The sequence below is a fragment of the Lutra lutra genome, chromosome 5 (genome assembly GCF_902655055.1).
Source record: "Lutra lutra chromosome 5, mLutLut1.2, whole genome shotgun sequence".
Classification (NCBI taxonomy): domain Eukaryota; kingdom Metazoa; phylum Chordata; class Mammalia; order Carnivora; family Mustelidae; genus Lutra; species Lutra lutra.
The window spans coordinates 76928668-76944073 of NC_062282.1; the positions used below are offsets into that span (position 1 = coordinate 76928668).

The window sequence follows — 15406 nt, forward strand, 5'->3', positions numbered from 1 at the left end:
CAAGCAACAGCGGCAGAGTGGGCGCTTGGTTAGGAACTCGGGCTCTGGCGTCCAGCCGACCTGCCCCGACCACCTGTGCACTACGGTAAATTATTGACCCTCTCAGCGCCTCGGCGTCTCCAGACCTAAAATGAGGATAAAACACCTACCTTTCAGGAAGGGGGGATGTGAAGACTAAACAAGCCAATAAATGTAAAAGGTGTTCAAGACACAGTAGCCCGTTAGAATTAATCACTACGAATTTTACGACCAACCCCAAACCCCAAACCAGGGTCGCCGGAGATGCCGGCCCTCCGCCAGAAAAAAGACGCCGCAGTTTCCAGCCCCGCCTCAGCCGCCGACTTGCCTGAGCGTCTGCGGTCCGCATGCGCGCTGGCCACTTGTAGCAGGGATTGCGCTGGTGCAGGACCGTGAGCGTTTGCGCAGGCGCAGGATCTAGGTGGCGCGGGTCGCAAAGTTACGCGCAAGCGCGGCCGCCCGAGGAGGTCGAACGGGCGTCGTTGTCCAGGTCGGCCATGGCTGAGGCGTCGCGGTGGCACCGAGGCGGTGAGGGGTAATCCTAGAGAGTTGTAGGCAGGGCCGATTTGGCAGTGACAAGTACGGTGGAAGGAACTATGTAGCCCCGTATCTATTCATGAAAGACAGCACGTTTAGCTTCCAGCCTCCCCTTGAGAATGGATGAACAGGGGTCCCGTTTCACAGATGGGAAAACTGAAGCCTTGAGGCGATATGGCACCCGCCCCTTGCCCGAGGCTGGAGCCGGGGATTGTTACCCGATGCGCAAATACCGTCACTAGGCCATTCGGCGAAGTCCGTCTTTGATCTAGGGAGTATTACCTCCGTAGAAGAACCCCAGGTCGAGTCTTTTCCCCCCTCCAGCAGAAGCCAGCCTTCCCAAGAAGCAATATAGAAGGTAGAGAATACGGTTAGGGACAGATGAGGGATTTTTTTTTTCTTTTTCCTGTGTGTGTGTATTTTTTTTTTCACTTCAGACAGGACTTCTGAGAGAACGTCCGTGTAGTACATAAAATTCATTAGTGCTCAGTCATAAAATGACTGCCCGCTCACCTCTCATGCGAAGTGTGAGTAATTATTCCTCCTTCACAAAAGTGAGAATAAAAAAATAACCAGTAGCCATTGGAGCTTTCCTTCACACAGTGTATCCGCTACAAGTGGCTGTGTTTTCCCATCATCGTTATTTATATACATTATAAATTGCATAATAATGTAAGGAAACAATTTGTTTTGTGTCTCACAGGGACTCCGAAACCTAACCTGCATTACAGTAAGGAAGTAGAAATTAGAACCACACTTCAGGAATTGGCACTCTACTTTATTTTTTTAATAAACCTATGTATATGTAAGTATACAGATGTAGGTGAAGACACTGAACTAAGAAGTTTATGTGGAGGTGAAAAATAAAACATGTACTTTATAAAGCATAGGCTCTCAGACTAAGACTTCTAAAAAAAGTAACACATTTTAGACTTACTTAAATTCATTTAGATTGACACTGTTTCCACCTCTTAAAGGGCAAAGCTTTAGGTCACAGGTGTAATGAAAAGCTTCCATAGTCAACGTTGATAGAATTGTGACTTTTGAGTTTTCAGTTCAATCTTAAATATAATTATGCCCTTGAGTTGGCAATTCTGATGTGATTTCTGTTAGAGCCGCATGGATGCATTAGTTCAGTTTCATAGGTAATACTACAAATGAGGCCAAAGAAGTTAGTCTTGGTGTCTGTTTCTTTCCCTGACCTTTATTATAAACCTATAGAGTTTATAATAAAATATGCTGGTGCAGAGTCACAGAACGTTTGTATCAATGCAAATTTTTAAGGAGACTGGGAAAACCTCTCAATCTGCATTTCTCCTATCTGTGGGTCAAAAGCATTGACTAAATCTTTATCAAAGAGCATTTCATCATTAGAATGCCCAACAAACAGTAGGTGTAAGCTCATTGGCCAGACTTCTCTCATGTTGATATGGCCTGCATACTGGCAATTACATATCAGTTAACTATTTGGTATCATAGGAGTGAGTTTGAGTCAGAGCTTGATTAAAAAGACAACTCTAGATCTTCTAAATTAAGACATCTTAGAATGGTTTTGAAATGCTTATTACAGAACATTCAGGGAATAGAAAAATACAAAAAGATCATATTCATTATTCACAGACAACAAACCTTTTTATAATTAGGAAAAATTGAAAGCAACTTAAATCTTCAACAGAGGATTTGTAAAAAAAAAAAAACAGGTTTGTTTAGCATTTTAGTATATACGGTGAAATAATATGGAATATTAAAGCATGGCATAGGCTCATGTGCCATAGAATAATGTTGAAGATAGATAATTGGTAAAAACTAAAAGTCTTCTAGATTAAAAAAAAAAAACATATTTAGTCATATTAAAGAAAGACTGTGCTCTAAAACCTATCTACCCACCCTAGAAAGAGAAAAAATACCAGTTAATGTTTTTTAAAATTCTTACCACGTGCGAAAACATGGATTTAAATGTTCCACATGTATTTTCTCACTTCTCAAAACTATGAGGTAGGAGATGTTATGCCTATAATGGGACTCTAACTGTTATTTGTTTGAATTCAAAATCCAAAGCTTTATTCACTATATTATATTGTCTACTCGCAAAATAGAGGAAAAGCTTGCAGAATAGTATGCATAATGTGGTCTTGTCTTTTTAAAAATAAACTTGTTTTCTTTATAAATGTGTAGGCATATAGAAAAATCTGAAGAATATGTGTTAAGCCTAATTCTAGCAGTGGAATTATGGAAACTTCTTATTTTGTATATTTCTATTTTCTTTTTTTTAATTTTATAATTAGTCAAGAAAAATTTGAATTTTCAAAACAAAATTGGGAATAAAATTTAACTAATTTTTAATCCTGATAAACTGAGTTTTTAAAAATAAATTTTTAAACAAAAATTCTTCTCCTTAGTGACTTTTGGGATGGTAAACCCACATATGTATTACTTAAACAAAGTTATGTCATCTCTATTTTTGGACACTTCTGCGCCTGGTGATGAAAGAACCAACTTTAAGTCTATTCGCAGCATAACTGATTTTTGGAAGGTAAGGTATCATGCGACAGAGAATGAAGTAGCTTATAGTATTGCATAAACAAACTCATGGCACACATAATAGACACTGGAGACATATTTGATGAAGGAATGAGTGAAAATGGATATCATTTCTTTAAACTTTTTGAATCAGTAAGTATATATTGAGATCCTATGCTTTCAGTGTAATAGAGTTCTTAAAACTTAAAAAAAAATTACACTTTTTAAAAAAGATTTTATTTATTTGAGACAGAGAGAGTAAGCATGAGGAAGAGGCAGAGGGAGAGGCAGACTTCCCAATGAGCAGGGAGCCTGATTCGGGCCTTGATCCCAGGACCCTGAGATCGTGCCAGTTAACCAACTGAGCCCCAAAAGTGTACTCTTTTTTTTCAAGTTTTTTTTTATTTATTTGACAGAGATCACAAGTAGGCAGAGAAGCAGGCAGGGGCGTGGGGGAAGAAGCAGGCTCCCCACCAAGCAGAGAGCCCAACGCGGGGCTTGATCCCCGGACCTGAGATCATGACCTGAGCTGAAGGCAGAGGCTTTAACCCACTGAGCCACTCAGTCACCCCCAAAAGTGTACTTTTTTTGAAACATTATCGTTGCATTTGGAAAATAGTAGACTTGCTACTTATGTGGAGTTAGGATCCATGTCAAACTAATTGTGTATAGTGAAAATTATTTAAAAATCCTTAAATGGGGGCGCCTTGCTAGCTCAGTTGGAAGACCATGCAACTCTTGATTTCAAGGTTATGGGTTTGAGTCCTACTTTGGGTGTAAAGATTACTAAAAAAAAAAAAAAAATCCTTAAATGGCCCATAAAGTGAAATAAGTATATAATTTTGGTATACAGTCTTGTACTGTATGTATTAGAGTAATGGTGCAGTATGTAATCAAGTAAAAAAGTAAAAAAGAGTACATATGCAAAATATAACTTCATAGTGTTTTTAATTATGTGAGAGTATTCCTTCAGCTTTGGAACAGGTTTTTTTTTTTTTCCATTACATTTAACTTAACAAGACGCTCACATTATTAGGAGAGAACAATTAAGAGAACAGAAGTTTCAGGTATCCCAAGTCACAGACATTGGGACATATAAGGAAGGTTTTCCAGAGGTGACGTGAATTCACTTGCATTTTAAAGGATGAGTAACAAGAGGGCATTCTAGGATGGAGAAACAATATATGCTATAAGTAATTCTACATCTGGAGTTGTACTTGGCATTAGGAATATAGAAGATGAGGTGGAAAAGGCCAAACTCTGAGTTGAACAGAGGTCAGATCATGAATGCCATGCTAGGAACCTGAAACTTAAGAAGGAGGCAGAGTCACTTCCTGAGAGAGAGGGGAAGTTTGAGATGAGAGCAGATGATTAGAGGTCATTGGTATAGGCCAGGTGAAATATAAAAGAAAAAGGAGATTTTCCCTGAGACTAGAAGTGGAGTTCACCCTGCTCTTTTATTGTACTGCCTTGAAGTATACATGGCCAATGGCAAAGAAGACAAAGGCAGGAAAGGAAAAACTGAACCCTGGGTTTGGGATCTCTTAGAATGGCAGAGCCAGGAAAAAGTAGCAGTCACCACCACTGGAGCTGGTGGGGGAGACAATTTTGAGGGCAAGTGATGAGTTGCAGCTATAACAAACATGAGTATGTGGCTATGGGTTTATATACTCACGTATTAGGGGACAGTTTTCAATACACCCTTCATATAAGAAAGGGAGAAGAAGGGTTGTGGAATTAAATGAATTAATATTTGTAAAGTGCTAGAGCAGTGTGTAGTACATAAGGCTCAGTAAATATCAATCATCTTCATATCCTTTAATATTGTGGCTTGGTCAGTAATTTTCATACTCGTCAAAATCACTGATTTTTATGTTTTTAAGGTAACATTATGAAGTAGATTCTGTTACACAACTGACACGAAAATATTTTTCCCATAACATTTATCTTTCTATATGAAGTTTATGGAAGGACCCCTTTTGGAAGGTCTGTACTGGGACGCATGGTACACTAACAAGACGTTGTATGATTTAAAGAACAGCAGTCGCATCTACTATGAGAACATACTCTTGGGAGTCCCCAGAGTCCGTCAACTAAAAGTCCGCAACAACACATGCAAGGTCTATTCATCCCTTCAGTCTTTGATGGATGAATGTTATGACAGATACACTTCTAAAAATGAAGACCTGGCTGATTTTGGCCTTCAAGTGGAAACTGAGTAAGTAACATAAAATTACATGTAACTTTTCCTAGCATCTTACCATTGTATCTTTAAAAAATTAGGAAAATATGTATATTTTCCAAATACCAACAGTTGGTCTGGCAAGTAAGGAGACTTTCAATAATAGTAGCAAAGGAAGGAGCAGTGTTTAGAAAAGTAAGAGTGAACCTGTTATTTTGTTTACCAAAGGATATGAAGAGTATTCTTTTTTCCTTACTGGAGTATATGAAGTGCTAAGTCATTATGAACATAAGGTAAAGCATCCATTTTTGCTTTTACAGTACTCAAATCAGATTTTCTGTCTCAGACCAGCCTCTCTCAAACATATCCCAAAACTTGTTGGGACCCCTAGAGAGTGTGCTAGGTGTGCTCTGCCACTTTCCTCCTTTCTCACTCTGACTTCAGTGATACCTTCTGTAACTGCCAATACAGAAAAGGAGCCATTATGCTCCACAGAGGCACCACATCTGATGATGCCTACCAAAGATAGTATAGCAGTGTTCTCCAAACTGGCTCAGGCTAATGCTGGCGTACACTCATGTCTATACTGAAAACAGGATACCCAAAGCCAGAAGCTCCTGGTATCAATTGCTTTTACAGTCCTGTGAAAATCATAGGCGGCAGAGAATGAATTTTTTTAATTTAATATTAATTAAATGATACAAATACAATTCTCAGAAGCAGCCTGCGTGAGCTTTTTTAGTTGTTTCTTCTGGTGTACTTTCTATTCCTAAATAAAGTGCTTCTACTGCTGTTACTTGATTTTACAGGGGTTTTTTTGTATCTTTTGTATCTTTTGTCTCCATCATGAAAGGGGTCTATCGTGTGCCCCTCCCTCTACACACACACACACAAACACACACACACACTTCCCATTTCTCTTAGCCTGTAGTTAGATCATAATTTTTGTTAATCATTAGTGTTTATATTATAAATATGAACAATGATTACATTTCTTTTCTTTAACAACCTCTCCTGTAGCACCAGGACTAATCACTAGTTTACAGTTTTTGTTGATTTGTTTTTTCTTTGTGTAAGTTTTTGGTTATAATTTAGGGTAGCAAAGTGCCTATTTAATTCTTAGAAATCTAATGAACTCATAAGTTTGGTGACATTCTCTTAGGTATTACTGTACTGTATACTATCTCTTTCAATGAAAAATTACAAAATAAATCAGTTATTCAATTGCACATCTTAAATGTGCAAATTTTTTTTTTTTGGAATCCAAAAACTAATCTGTTAGGTATTCTATTATTGTAAATTCTCATAACAACTAAAAGTAATTTAAATATCAAAATAAACACTACAGGGGTGCCTGGGTGGCTCAGTGGGTTAAAGCCTCTGCCTTTGGCTCAGGTCATGATCTCAGGGTCCTGGGATCAAGCATCAAGCTCTCTGCTCAGCAGGGAGCCTGCTTCCTCCTCTCTCTCTCTGCCTGCCTCTCTGCCTACTTGTGATCTCTGTCTATCAAATACATAAATAAAATCTTTAAAAAAAAAAATTTAGGGGGCGCCTGGGTGGCTCAGTGGTTTAAGCCTCTGCCTTCAGCTCAGGTCATGATCTCGGGGTCCTGGGATCGAGCCCCACAGCGGGCTCTCTGCTCAGCGGGGGGCCTGCTTCTCCCTCTTTGCCTGCCTCTCTGCCTACTTGTGATCTGTCTCTCTCTGTGTCAAAGAAATAAATCTTTAAAAAAAAAATTTTTTTTTAAATAAATAAATAAACACTACGGGGCGCCTGGGTGGCTCGGTGGGTTGAGCCTCTGCCTTCGGCTCGGGTCATGATCTCAGGGTCCTGGGATCGAGCCCCGAATCGGGCTCTCTGCTCGGAGGGGAGCCTGCTTCCCCCCATCTCTCTGCCTGCCTCTCTGCCTACTTCTGATCTCTCTGTCAAATAAATAAATAAAATCTTAAAAAAAAAAAACACTACATACTTGGAATTATAATACTTGTTATTCCCTAACAACCAAAATAAGAATCAATCTGTGCTTGTTTGTCTATCTAAAATGTAACATTCTCTAATTAAAAACATCATTAAAAAATTGGAAGTACGAGAGGATTGGTGTAACGAATGTTCTCATTTCAATTTAAGAACCATGTGGAAAACACTCATAAATAAAACAATGGAATTTTCATTAAATCTGAATATTTTTTCTTAGTGGTATCACTTTTTACCCCTCCTAAAAACAAACATAGTATTATCAGTAGAAAAACAATTTTAAGCAATGCACCTTTGGATAATCATTCAAATCTGTTTGGGGAGGCTGAACGGGGACTGAAATGAGGAGTCAAAGCTTTATTTTTTGATATCCCATAATTAAAAGTAGAAAGGATGGGGGTTTTGGGGTGGCTTAGTTGGTTGAGCACAGGACTCTTGATACCAGCTCAGGTCATGATTTCAGAGTCGTGGGATCTGTCCCCACATTCCCGCTCCACGCAGAGCATGGAGCTTGCTTAGGATTTCCTCTCCCTCTCCCTTCCCCCAAACTTACATGTGTTTGTAAACTAACTCTCTCTCTCTCTCCCTCTCTCTCTCGAAAAAAAAGTAGAAAGTAGGGGCACCTGGGTGACTCAGTGGGTTAAGCCTCTGCCTTCAGCTCAGGTCGTGATCTCAGGGTCCTGGGATCGAGCCCCCAATGGGGCTCTCTGCTCAGCAGGGAGCCTGCTTCCCCACCCCCTCTGCCAGCCTCTCTGCCTACTTGTGATCTCTGTCTGCTAAATAAATAAAATCTTAAAAAAAAAAAAAGTAGTTATAAACTTTTGTTAAAATAAGATACCTATTGGTGCCCCTGAGTGGCTCAGTCAGTTAAGTGCCTGCCTTCAACTCGGGTCACGATCCGGTGATCCTGGGACTGAGTCCCACATCAGGCTCCCTGCTCAGTGGGGATCCTGCCCCCCCCCTCTCATTCTCTGTCAAATAAATAGATAAAATCTTTAAAAAATATATCAATTTAACTATATAGACATTGTAAGAAAGGTCTTATATGTGACATGTAGAAGACAGACAATGAAGCCCCTCCTTTAATGTATGGAGACAGATATTTATGAATAACATCCCTGGATATTTTTGTCCTACAAAAAGAAAGATTTCATAAGACAACAGAAACATGTATTTAAAAAACTCAGTCATGGTTTTCTAGATTGTAAGTTCCCTGAGGCAACAGATGGTTTTTTTAAAAACCTTTTCTGGTACGCCTGGGTGACTCTGTGGGTTAAACATCTGCCTTCTACTCAGGTCATGGTCCCAGGATCCTGGGATCTAGTTCCACATCAGGCTCCTTGCTCAGCAGGGTGCCTGCTTCTCCCTCTGCCCCTCCCCTTACCCCTGCTCACGCTTTCTCTCTGTGACAGGTAAAGAAAATAAATAAAATCTTTAAAAAAAAAAAAAAAAAACCCTTTTCTCATAGCATCTGGTCCAGTGTGTTGCCCATACTGAACACTAAAAAATGAAAACGTACTAAATAATCCTCTTAATCCTTAACTCATTATCTTGCTCCAAAATTACTATAAAACTTTTGAACTTAATACTGCCTGTTTTTTTAAATGTTAGCTTAAATTCTTAGAATACATCTCAGTCAGGCTTTCTTGTGTCTCCATTATTCTTTTTATACCTAACAGATGGAAGTACACTCCTCCTGATAGTACCTCCCCTTGGCACTGGGGATTTGTTGGTGTTTACCGAAATGGGGGATTTATTTTCACTTTATCAAAATCAAAATCTGAAACGAAAAACAAGTTCATTGACCTTCAACTGAACAGCTGGATCACAAGAGGGACTAGAGTTATTTTTATTGATTTTTCATTATACAATGCTAATGTAAACCTGTTTTGCATTATCAGGTAAGTGACTCAAAACCTCTTTATTAGTCTCTTGAATTTAAGCCTTCAGAGGGGCACTTGGCTGGTTCACTCAGTAGAGCATGGGACTCTTGGTCTCGGGGTCATGGATTTGAGCCCTTCACTGGGCATGGAGCCTACTTGAAAAACATACATACCTACATACATACATGGCATCCAGAGCCCTCATTAGGGTTTCCAGTTCATGTGTGTTTGTACTGAGATTAAAATCATAAACCTCGGGGCGCCTGGGTGGCTCAGTGGGTTAAGCCGCTGCCTTCGGCTCAGGTCATGATCTCAGGGTCCTGGGATCGAGCCCCGCATCGGGCTCTCTGCTCAGCAGGGAGCCTGCTTCCTCCTCTCTCTCTGCCTGCCTCTCTGCCTGCTTGTGATCTCTGTCTGTCAAATAAATAAATAAATAAAATCTTAAAAAAAAAAAATCATAAACCTCAGGGGTGCCTGGGTGGCTCACTCAGGTAAGCTTCTGACTCCTGATCTCATCTCAGACCTTGATCTCACAATTGTGAGTTTAAGCCCCACGTTGGGCTCCATGCTGGTCCTGAGCCTACTTAAAAACAAACAAACAAACCCCATAGGGTCGCCTGGATGGCTCAGTCGGTTAAGCATCTGCCTTCAGCTTAGGTCATGATCCCAGGGCCCTGGGATCAAGCCCTACATCAGGCTCCCTGCTACTTGGGAGCTTCTCTGCTGCCTGCCCCTCCCCCTGCTTGTGCTCTCTCTCATTCTTGTTCTCTATCAAATAAGTCTTTAAAAAAAAAAAAATCATGCAAGGGCGCCTGGGTGGCTCAGTGGGTTAAGGCCTCTGCCTTCAGCTCAGGTTATGATCTCAGGGTCCTGGGATCCAGCCCCGCATCAGGCTCTCTGCTTAGCGGGGAGCCTGCTTTCTCCTCTCTTTCTCTGTCTACTTGAGATCTCTGCCTATCAAATAAATAAATAATATCTTTGAAAAAAAATCATACATCTCAAAATAAATATAATGTAGCTATGCCAATAATGAATGAGATGGTAAAGCAACATCATATTCATTGTTTCATTGTTTTGGAATATATTCAAGAATATGTTTTTTTTCAACATTTTATTTATTTATTTATTTAACAGAGAGAGAGAGAGATTACAAGTAGGCAGAGAGGCAGGCAGAGAGAGCGGGGAAACAGGCTCCCTGGTGAGCAGAGAGCCCTATGCGGGGCTCAATCCCAGGAGTCTGGGGTCATGACCCGAGCCGAAGGCAGAGGCTTTAACCCACTGAGCCACCCAGGTGCCCCAACATACAATATGTTTTATATTAAGAATATATAATCTTATTCTACAGCTGTGCAGATCTCACTTTTAGTCTTGATTTCTACCTTTAAATCAGATCATTTAAAATCTGATTTCCTTGCAGTATAAGCTTATTAAGGTATTAATTTTTGTCTCAAGAATGAACAATTTTTTTTAAAGATTTTATTTGTTTGACAGAGCGATCACAAGTAGGCAGAGAGGCAGGCAGAGAGAGAGGAGGAAGCAGGCTCCCCGCTGAGCAGAGAGCCCAATGAGGGGCTCGGTCCCAGGACCCTGAGATCATGACCTGAGCCAAAGGCAGAAGCCTAATGCACTGAGCCACCCAGGCGCCCCAAGAATGAACAATTTAAATTTCAAACAATATATATCAGTAGCTAGCATCCTAGAAACGATTACAGCCTATGGTGATTTGCAAAAATGGCCCCAATTCTTCACATCTCTGCCATGTAAGCTTGCAATGCTCTGCCGCCCAGGGATGGGTGCATTTAACCAGCTCCTGATGCAAGGCTCAGCCTTGGATTTTTTGTTGTTGTTTTAATTTTTTATCATTTAAATTCAATTAATTAACATATAATGTATTATTAATTTCAGAGGTAGAGTTAAGTGATTCATCAGTTTTATATAATACCCAGTGCTCATTACATCACATTCCCTCCTTAATGTCCATCACCTAGTTGCCCATTCCCCCAACCTGCTCTACCTCCAGCAATTCTCAGTTTGTTTCTTATGGTTAAGAATCTCTTACAGTTTGTCTCCCTCTCTGATTTCGTCTTGTTTTATTTTCCCCCTCTTCCACTATGCTCCTCTTAAATTTCACATATAAGTGAGATCATATAATTGTCTTTCTCTGATTGACTTATTCCTTTTAGCATAATACCCTCTAGTTCCATTCACATCATTGCAAATGGCAAGATTTCATTCTTTTTGATGACTGAGTAGTATTCCTGTGTGTGTGTGTATGTGTGTGTGTGTGTGTGTGTATCAATCAAATCTTCTTTATCCATTCATCTGTTGATGGACATGTAGGCTTTTTCCATAGTTTGGTTATTGTGGACATTGCTGCTGTAAACATTGGGGTGCGTGTGCCCCTTTGGATCATGACATTTGTATCTTTGGGGTAAATCCCTAGTAGTGCAATTGGTGGGTCATAGGGTAGCTCTAATTTCAACTTTCTGAGGAACCTCCATACTGTTTTCCATAGTGTCTGCACCAGCTTCCATTCCCACCAACAGTGTAGGAGGGTTCCCCTTTCCCTGCACCCTCGACAACACCTGTCATTTCTTGACTGGTTAATTTTAGCCATTCTGACTGGTGTGAGGTGGTATCTCACTGTGGTTTTGATTTGTATTTCCCTGATGCTGAGTGATGTTGAACACTTTTTCATGTGTCTTTGGCCATTTGGATGTCTTCTTTGGAGAAATATCTGTTCCTGTCTTCTGCCATTTCTTGATTGGATTATTTGTTCCTTGGGTGTTGAGTTTGATTAGTTCTTTTTTTTTTTTAAGATTTTATTTATTTGTCAGAGAGAGAGCACAAGCAGGTAGAGGCAGAGAGAGAAGCAGACTCCCCACTGAGCAAAGAGCCCAATGCAGGACTCGATCCCAGAACCCTGGGATCATGACCTGAGCCAAAGGCAGCTGCCTAACCAACTGAGACACCCAGGAGTCCCGAGTTTGAAAAGTTCTCTATAGATCTTGGAGGCTAGCCCTTTATCTGAGAAGATGTTTTCAAATATCTACTCACATTCTGTCAGTCATCTTTTGGTTTTGTTGACTGTTCCTTTGCTGTGCAAAAGCTTTTTATCTTGACGAAGTCCCAATAGTTTAATTTTGCCTTTGTTTCCCTTCCCTTTGGAGACGTGTCTAGTGAGAAGTTGCTGCAGCTGAGCTCCTCATGGGAAATTCTTTCCTGCTTTGTCAAAGATTAGTTGACCATAGAGTTGAGGGTCCGTTTCTGGGCTCTCTATTCTGTTCCATTGATCTATTGAACAAACAATATTTGTTCTTCCAGTCCATGAGCATGGAATGTTTTTCAATTTCTTTGTGTCTTCCTCAATTTCTCTCATGAGCGTTCTATAGTTTTCTGAGTACAGATCCTTTGTCTCTTTGTTTAGGTTTATTCCTAGATATCCTATAGTTTTTGGTACAATTATAAATAGGATTAACTCCTCAATGTCTCTTGGCGCTTAGCCTTGTGACTTGCTTTGGTCAATGGAATGGGAGCAGATAAGATAAAAGCTAAGTTTGAAATGAATTTGCCTGTTAAAACTTGCTCTCTGGCATTTCTGCCATTAGATGAGAAGAACATCTGTGGGTTGATTTGGACCCAGGATGATGGTAAGAGACATTCTCTTATAAGGAAGAAGACAAGGTAGGAGGAGAGAAATGGAAAGAATCAGCAGGCAGGGGAGAGTACCCTCTAAAGAAAAAAAATTCTTTCCATTAGTTTGATGACCTCAGTGCATTTGCCTAAACTGGACCATGCTAACTGACTTCAGGCCTGTGTTCTAGAATCAAACACTGACAAAGAAATAGGATTACCATGATTGAATCTGTCTGGGGATTGAATCAGCTTCCTCTGAGTGATCAGGGAATGGGTGGTTGCCTGTTGCAATCAGAGTTCTGTTAGAAAAGAGGAATGGGGGCGCCTGGGTGGCTCAGTGGGTTAAAGCCTCTGCCTTCGGCTCGGGTCATGATCCCGGGGTCCTGGGATCGAGCCCCACATCGGGCTCTCTGCTCGGCGGGGAGCCTGCTTTCTCCTCTCTCTCTCTGCCTGCCTCTCTGCCTACTTGTGATCTCTGTCTGTCAAATAAACAAATAAAATCTTAAAAAAAAAAAAAAAAAAAGAAAGGAGGAATGGGATAAAGACCACTAGACAAGCAAACGGCAATATCCACTAAAATCTCAGTGAGTCTTAAATTTCTCTCATGAGTTTTACATATCTACTCTAAATGGAATACAGAATTGGTGTCCACTCTTATTAGGGGATTTTGCCCTCATGCAACAGTGACAGTGAAAACGCAACCATGGTCTTTAAAATAGGGAAGAATGAATAAAACAAACCAATTGTCTTAAGTAGCCAATGGACATTATACCATTTCTTTTATAGTTTTTTTTTTTCTCTTCTTTCAGGGAATCAGAGCTTTTTGCCAACATTAATCACTCTTTCCAACAGTCCTGATCAGGATAAAGTGAAGAATACAAATCATTTTTATGCCTTAAACAGGAGGAGAAACACTGGGATAACTGGCTTAAAACCATACAGGGAACTCCTTGTTACACTAGACTAAGTCTAGATTTCCTGTCTCTGGGGTTTACACTTATTCTGTGTTACCTTTTAAAATGTTACCTTTTAGAAACTAGCAGATTTTGGGGCACCTGGGTGGCTCAGTGGGTTGAGCCGCTGCCTTCGGCTCAGGTCATGATCTCGGGGTCCTGGGATCGAGTCCCGCATTGGGCTCTCTGCTCAGTGGGGAGCCTGCTTCCCTCCTTCTCTCTGCCTGCCTCTCTGTCTACTTGTGATCTCTCTCTGTCAAATAAATAAATAAAATCTTAAAAAAAAAAAGAAACTAGCAGATTTTGAAACTTTAAACAGGTGGTAATCTAATCAGTGGTTGTATGGGAGCACATTACTTAAGACCTTAGCCATTCACTTTCCTTTTGTAAACATATCTGGCAAACTAAACTGAATACTGTTCTTTTTTCCCTTTTTACTAGTCTATACTTCAGATCAAAATATTGAGTTTCTCTCACTTCTCTCCCTTACCCAACTTTGCACACCTACTACATGCAAGGCAAAACAAACAGTTCTGTTTTCTGTTTAACTGGTTTTTGGTTTTATTTTGGCAGCACCTTATTCCAGCAGCAATAATATTTGCTAATAGGTCTAAGTAGGAATACTTACATTATGATAGAGATACTGGGTTCCTTAAATTACTGCCAATTCTTAATTAAATGAAGTTGTAGAGAGCAGTAGAAATACAGTGAACAACATCAATATCTTTTTATTTAGTGTTGGAATTAATTTTTATACTTCTCTTTGCATATAAATCCTTGTGCCCAACATCCTGTCCCTAAAATAAACAAACTTGTTTTAGTAGAATATGTAATTTTGACATTTAGAAGAAGTATCTCTGATAATCTAAAGAGGGAGAGTGTATTTTCTAAAGGGGGAGAGTGTATTTTCCTTCTCTGAAACATTCAAGAATTATGTATTCTGGGGAGAGTACTGGTTAACAACAGTAACTAACAGTATAGCATTTCTTTTTTTTTTTTTTAAAGATTTTTATTTATTTATTTGACAGAGAGATCACAAGCAGGCAGAGAGGCAGGCAGAGAGAGAGGAGGAAGCAGGCTCCCTGCTGAGCAGAGAGCCCGATGCGGGGCTCGATCCCAGGACTCTGAGATCATGACCTGAGCCGAAGGCAGCGGCTCAACCCACTGAGCCACCCAGGCGCCCCCAGTATAGCATTTCTTGAACATCATCTCATTCTCTTGTGGACATAAAATTATATTCCCAGTTATGATCAAGCAATCTAAACACAAAATAGAAAGAATGCCTGGCTAAAATCACATCTTACTTTCTCAGTTACACTGTGAATATTCAGAGTACAAAAAAAGTGGGGCCATTAAAAATTAAGTAAATACACTAGAATTTCTTTTAAATTGAACACATGACCTTTACAAAATAACTGATTATTAAAGTATACATCATCACAAATTAGAAACTTAACACTGGGGGCGCCAGGGTGGCTAAGTCAGTTAAGCATCTGCCGTTGGCTCAGGTCATGATCCCAGGGTCCTGGGATCAAGCCCCCCATCAGGCTCCCTGCTAAACAGGGAGCCTGCTTCTCCCTCTCCCACTCCCCCTGCTTGCGTTCCCTCTCTTACTGTCAATCTCTCTGTCAGATAAATACACAAAATGTTTTTAAAAAAAAAAGTTCACCTTGAGTTAGGTACTGAAATATAATGCTTGAAAT

The 15406-nt window shown here is 40.1% G+C and overlaps 2 protein-coding genes across 6 annotated transcripts in view; one reads left to right on the forward strand and one right to left on the reverse strand.

The window, feature by feature from the left end:
• Positions 1-347, reverse strand: part of KLHL3 (kelch like family member 3) — a 302089-nt gene extending 301742 nt beyond the window's left edge. The window contains exon 1 of the mRNA XM_047729680.1: positions 150-347. The gene's annotated coding sequence lies outside the window, so the exon portion shown is untranslated. The remainder of the gene's footprint in view (positions 1-149) is intronic.
• A 44-nt stretch (positions 348-391) lies between these two features.
• The window catches only part of PKD2L2 (polycystin 2 like 2, transient receptor potential cation channel), a 43883-nt gene continuing 28868 nt past the window's right edge, over positions 392-15406 (forward strand). For 3 of the 5 annotated variants that reach the window (XM_047729676.1, XM_047729675.1, XM_047729679.1), the window contains exons 1-5: positions 392-546; positions 1259-1360; positions 2955-3088; positions 5037-5293; positions 8911-9132. In XM_047729676.1, the coding sequence (XP_047585632.1) occupies positions 516-546; positions 1259-1360; positions 2955-3088; positions 5037-5293; positions 8911-9132 (746 nt within the window). In that variant the 5' untranslated portion in view covers positions 392-515. Of the gene's footprint in view, positions 914-1258; positions 1361-2954; positions 3089-5036; positions 5294-8910; positions 9133-15406 lie in introns of all 5 variants that reach the window. The other 2 variants (XM_047729678.1, XM_047729677.1) reach the window with 2 other exon arrangements.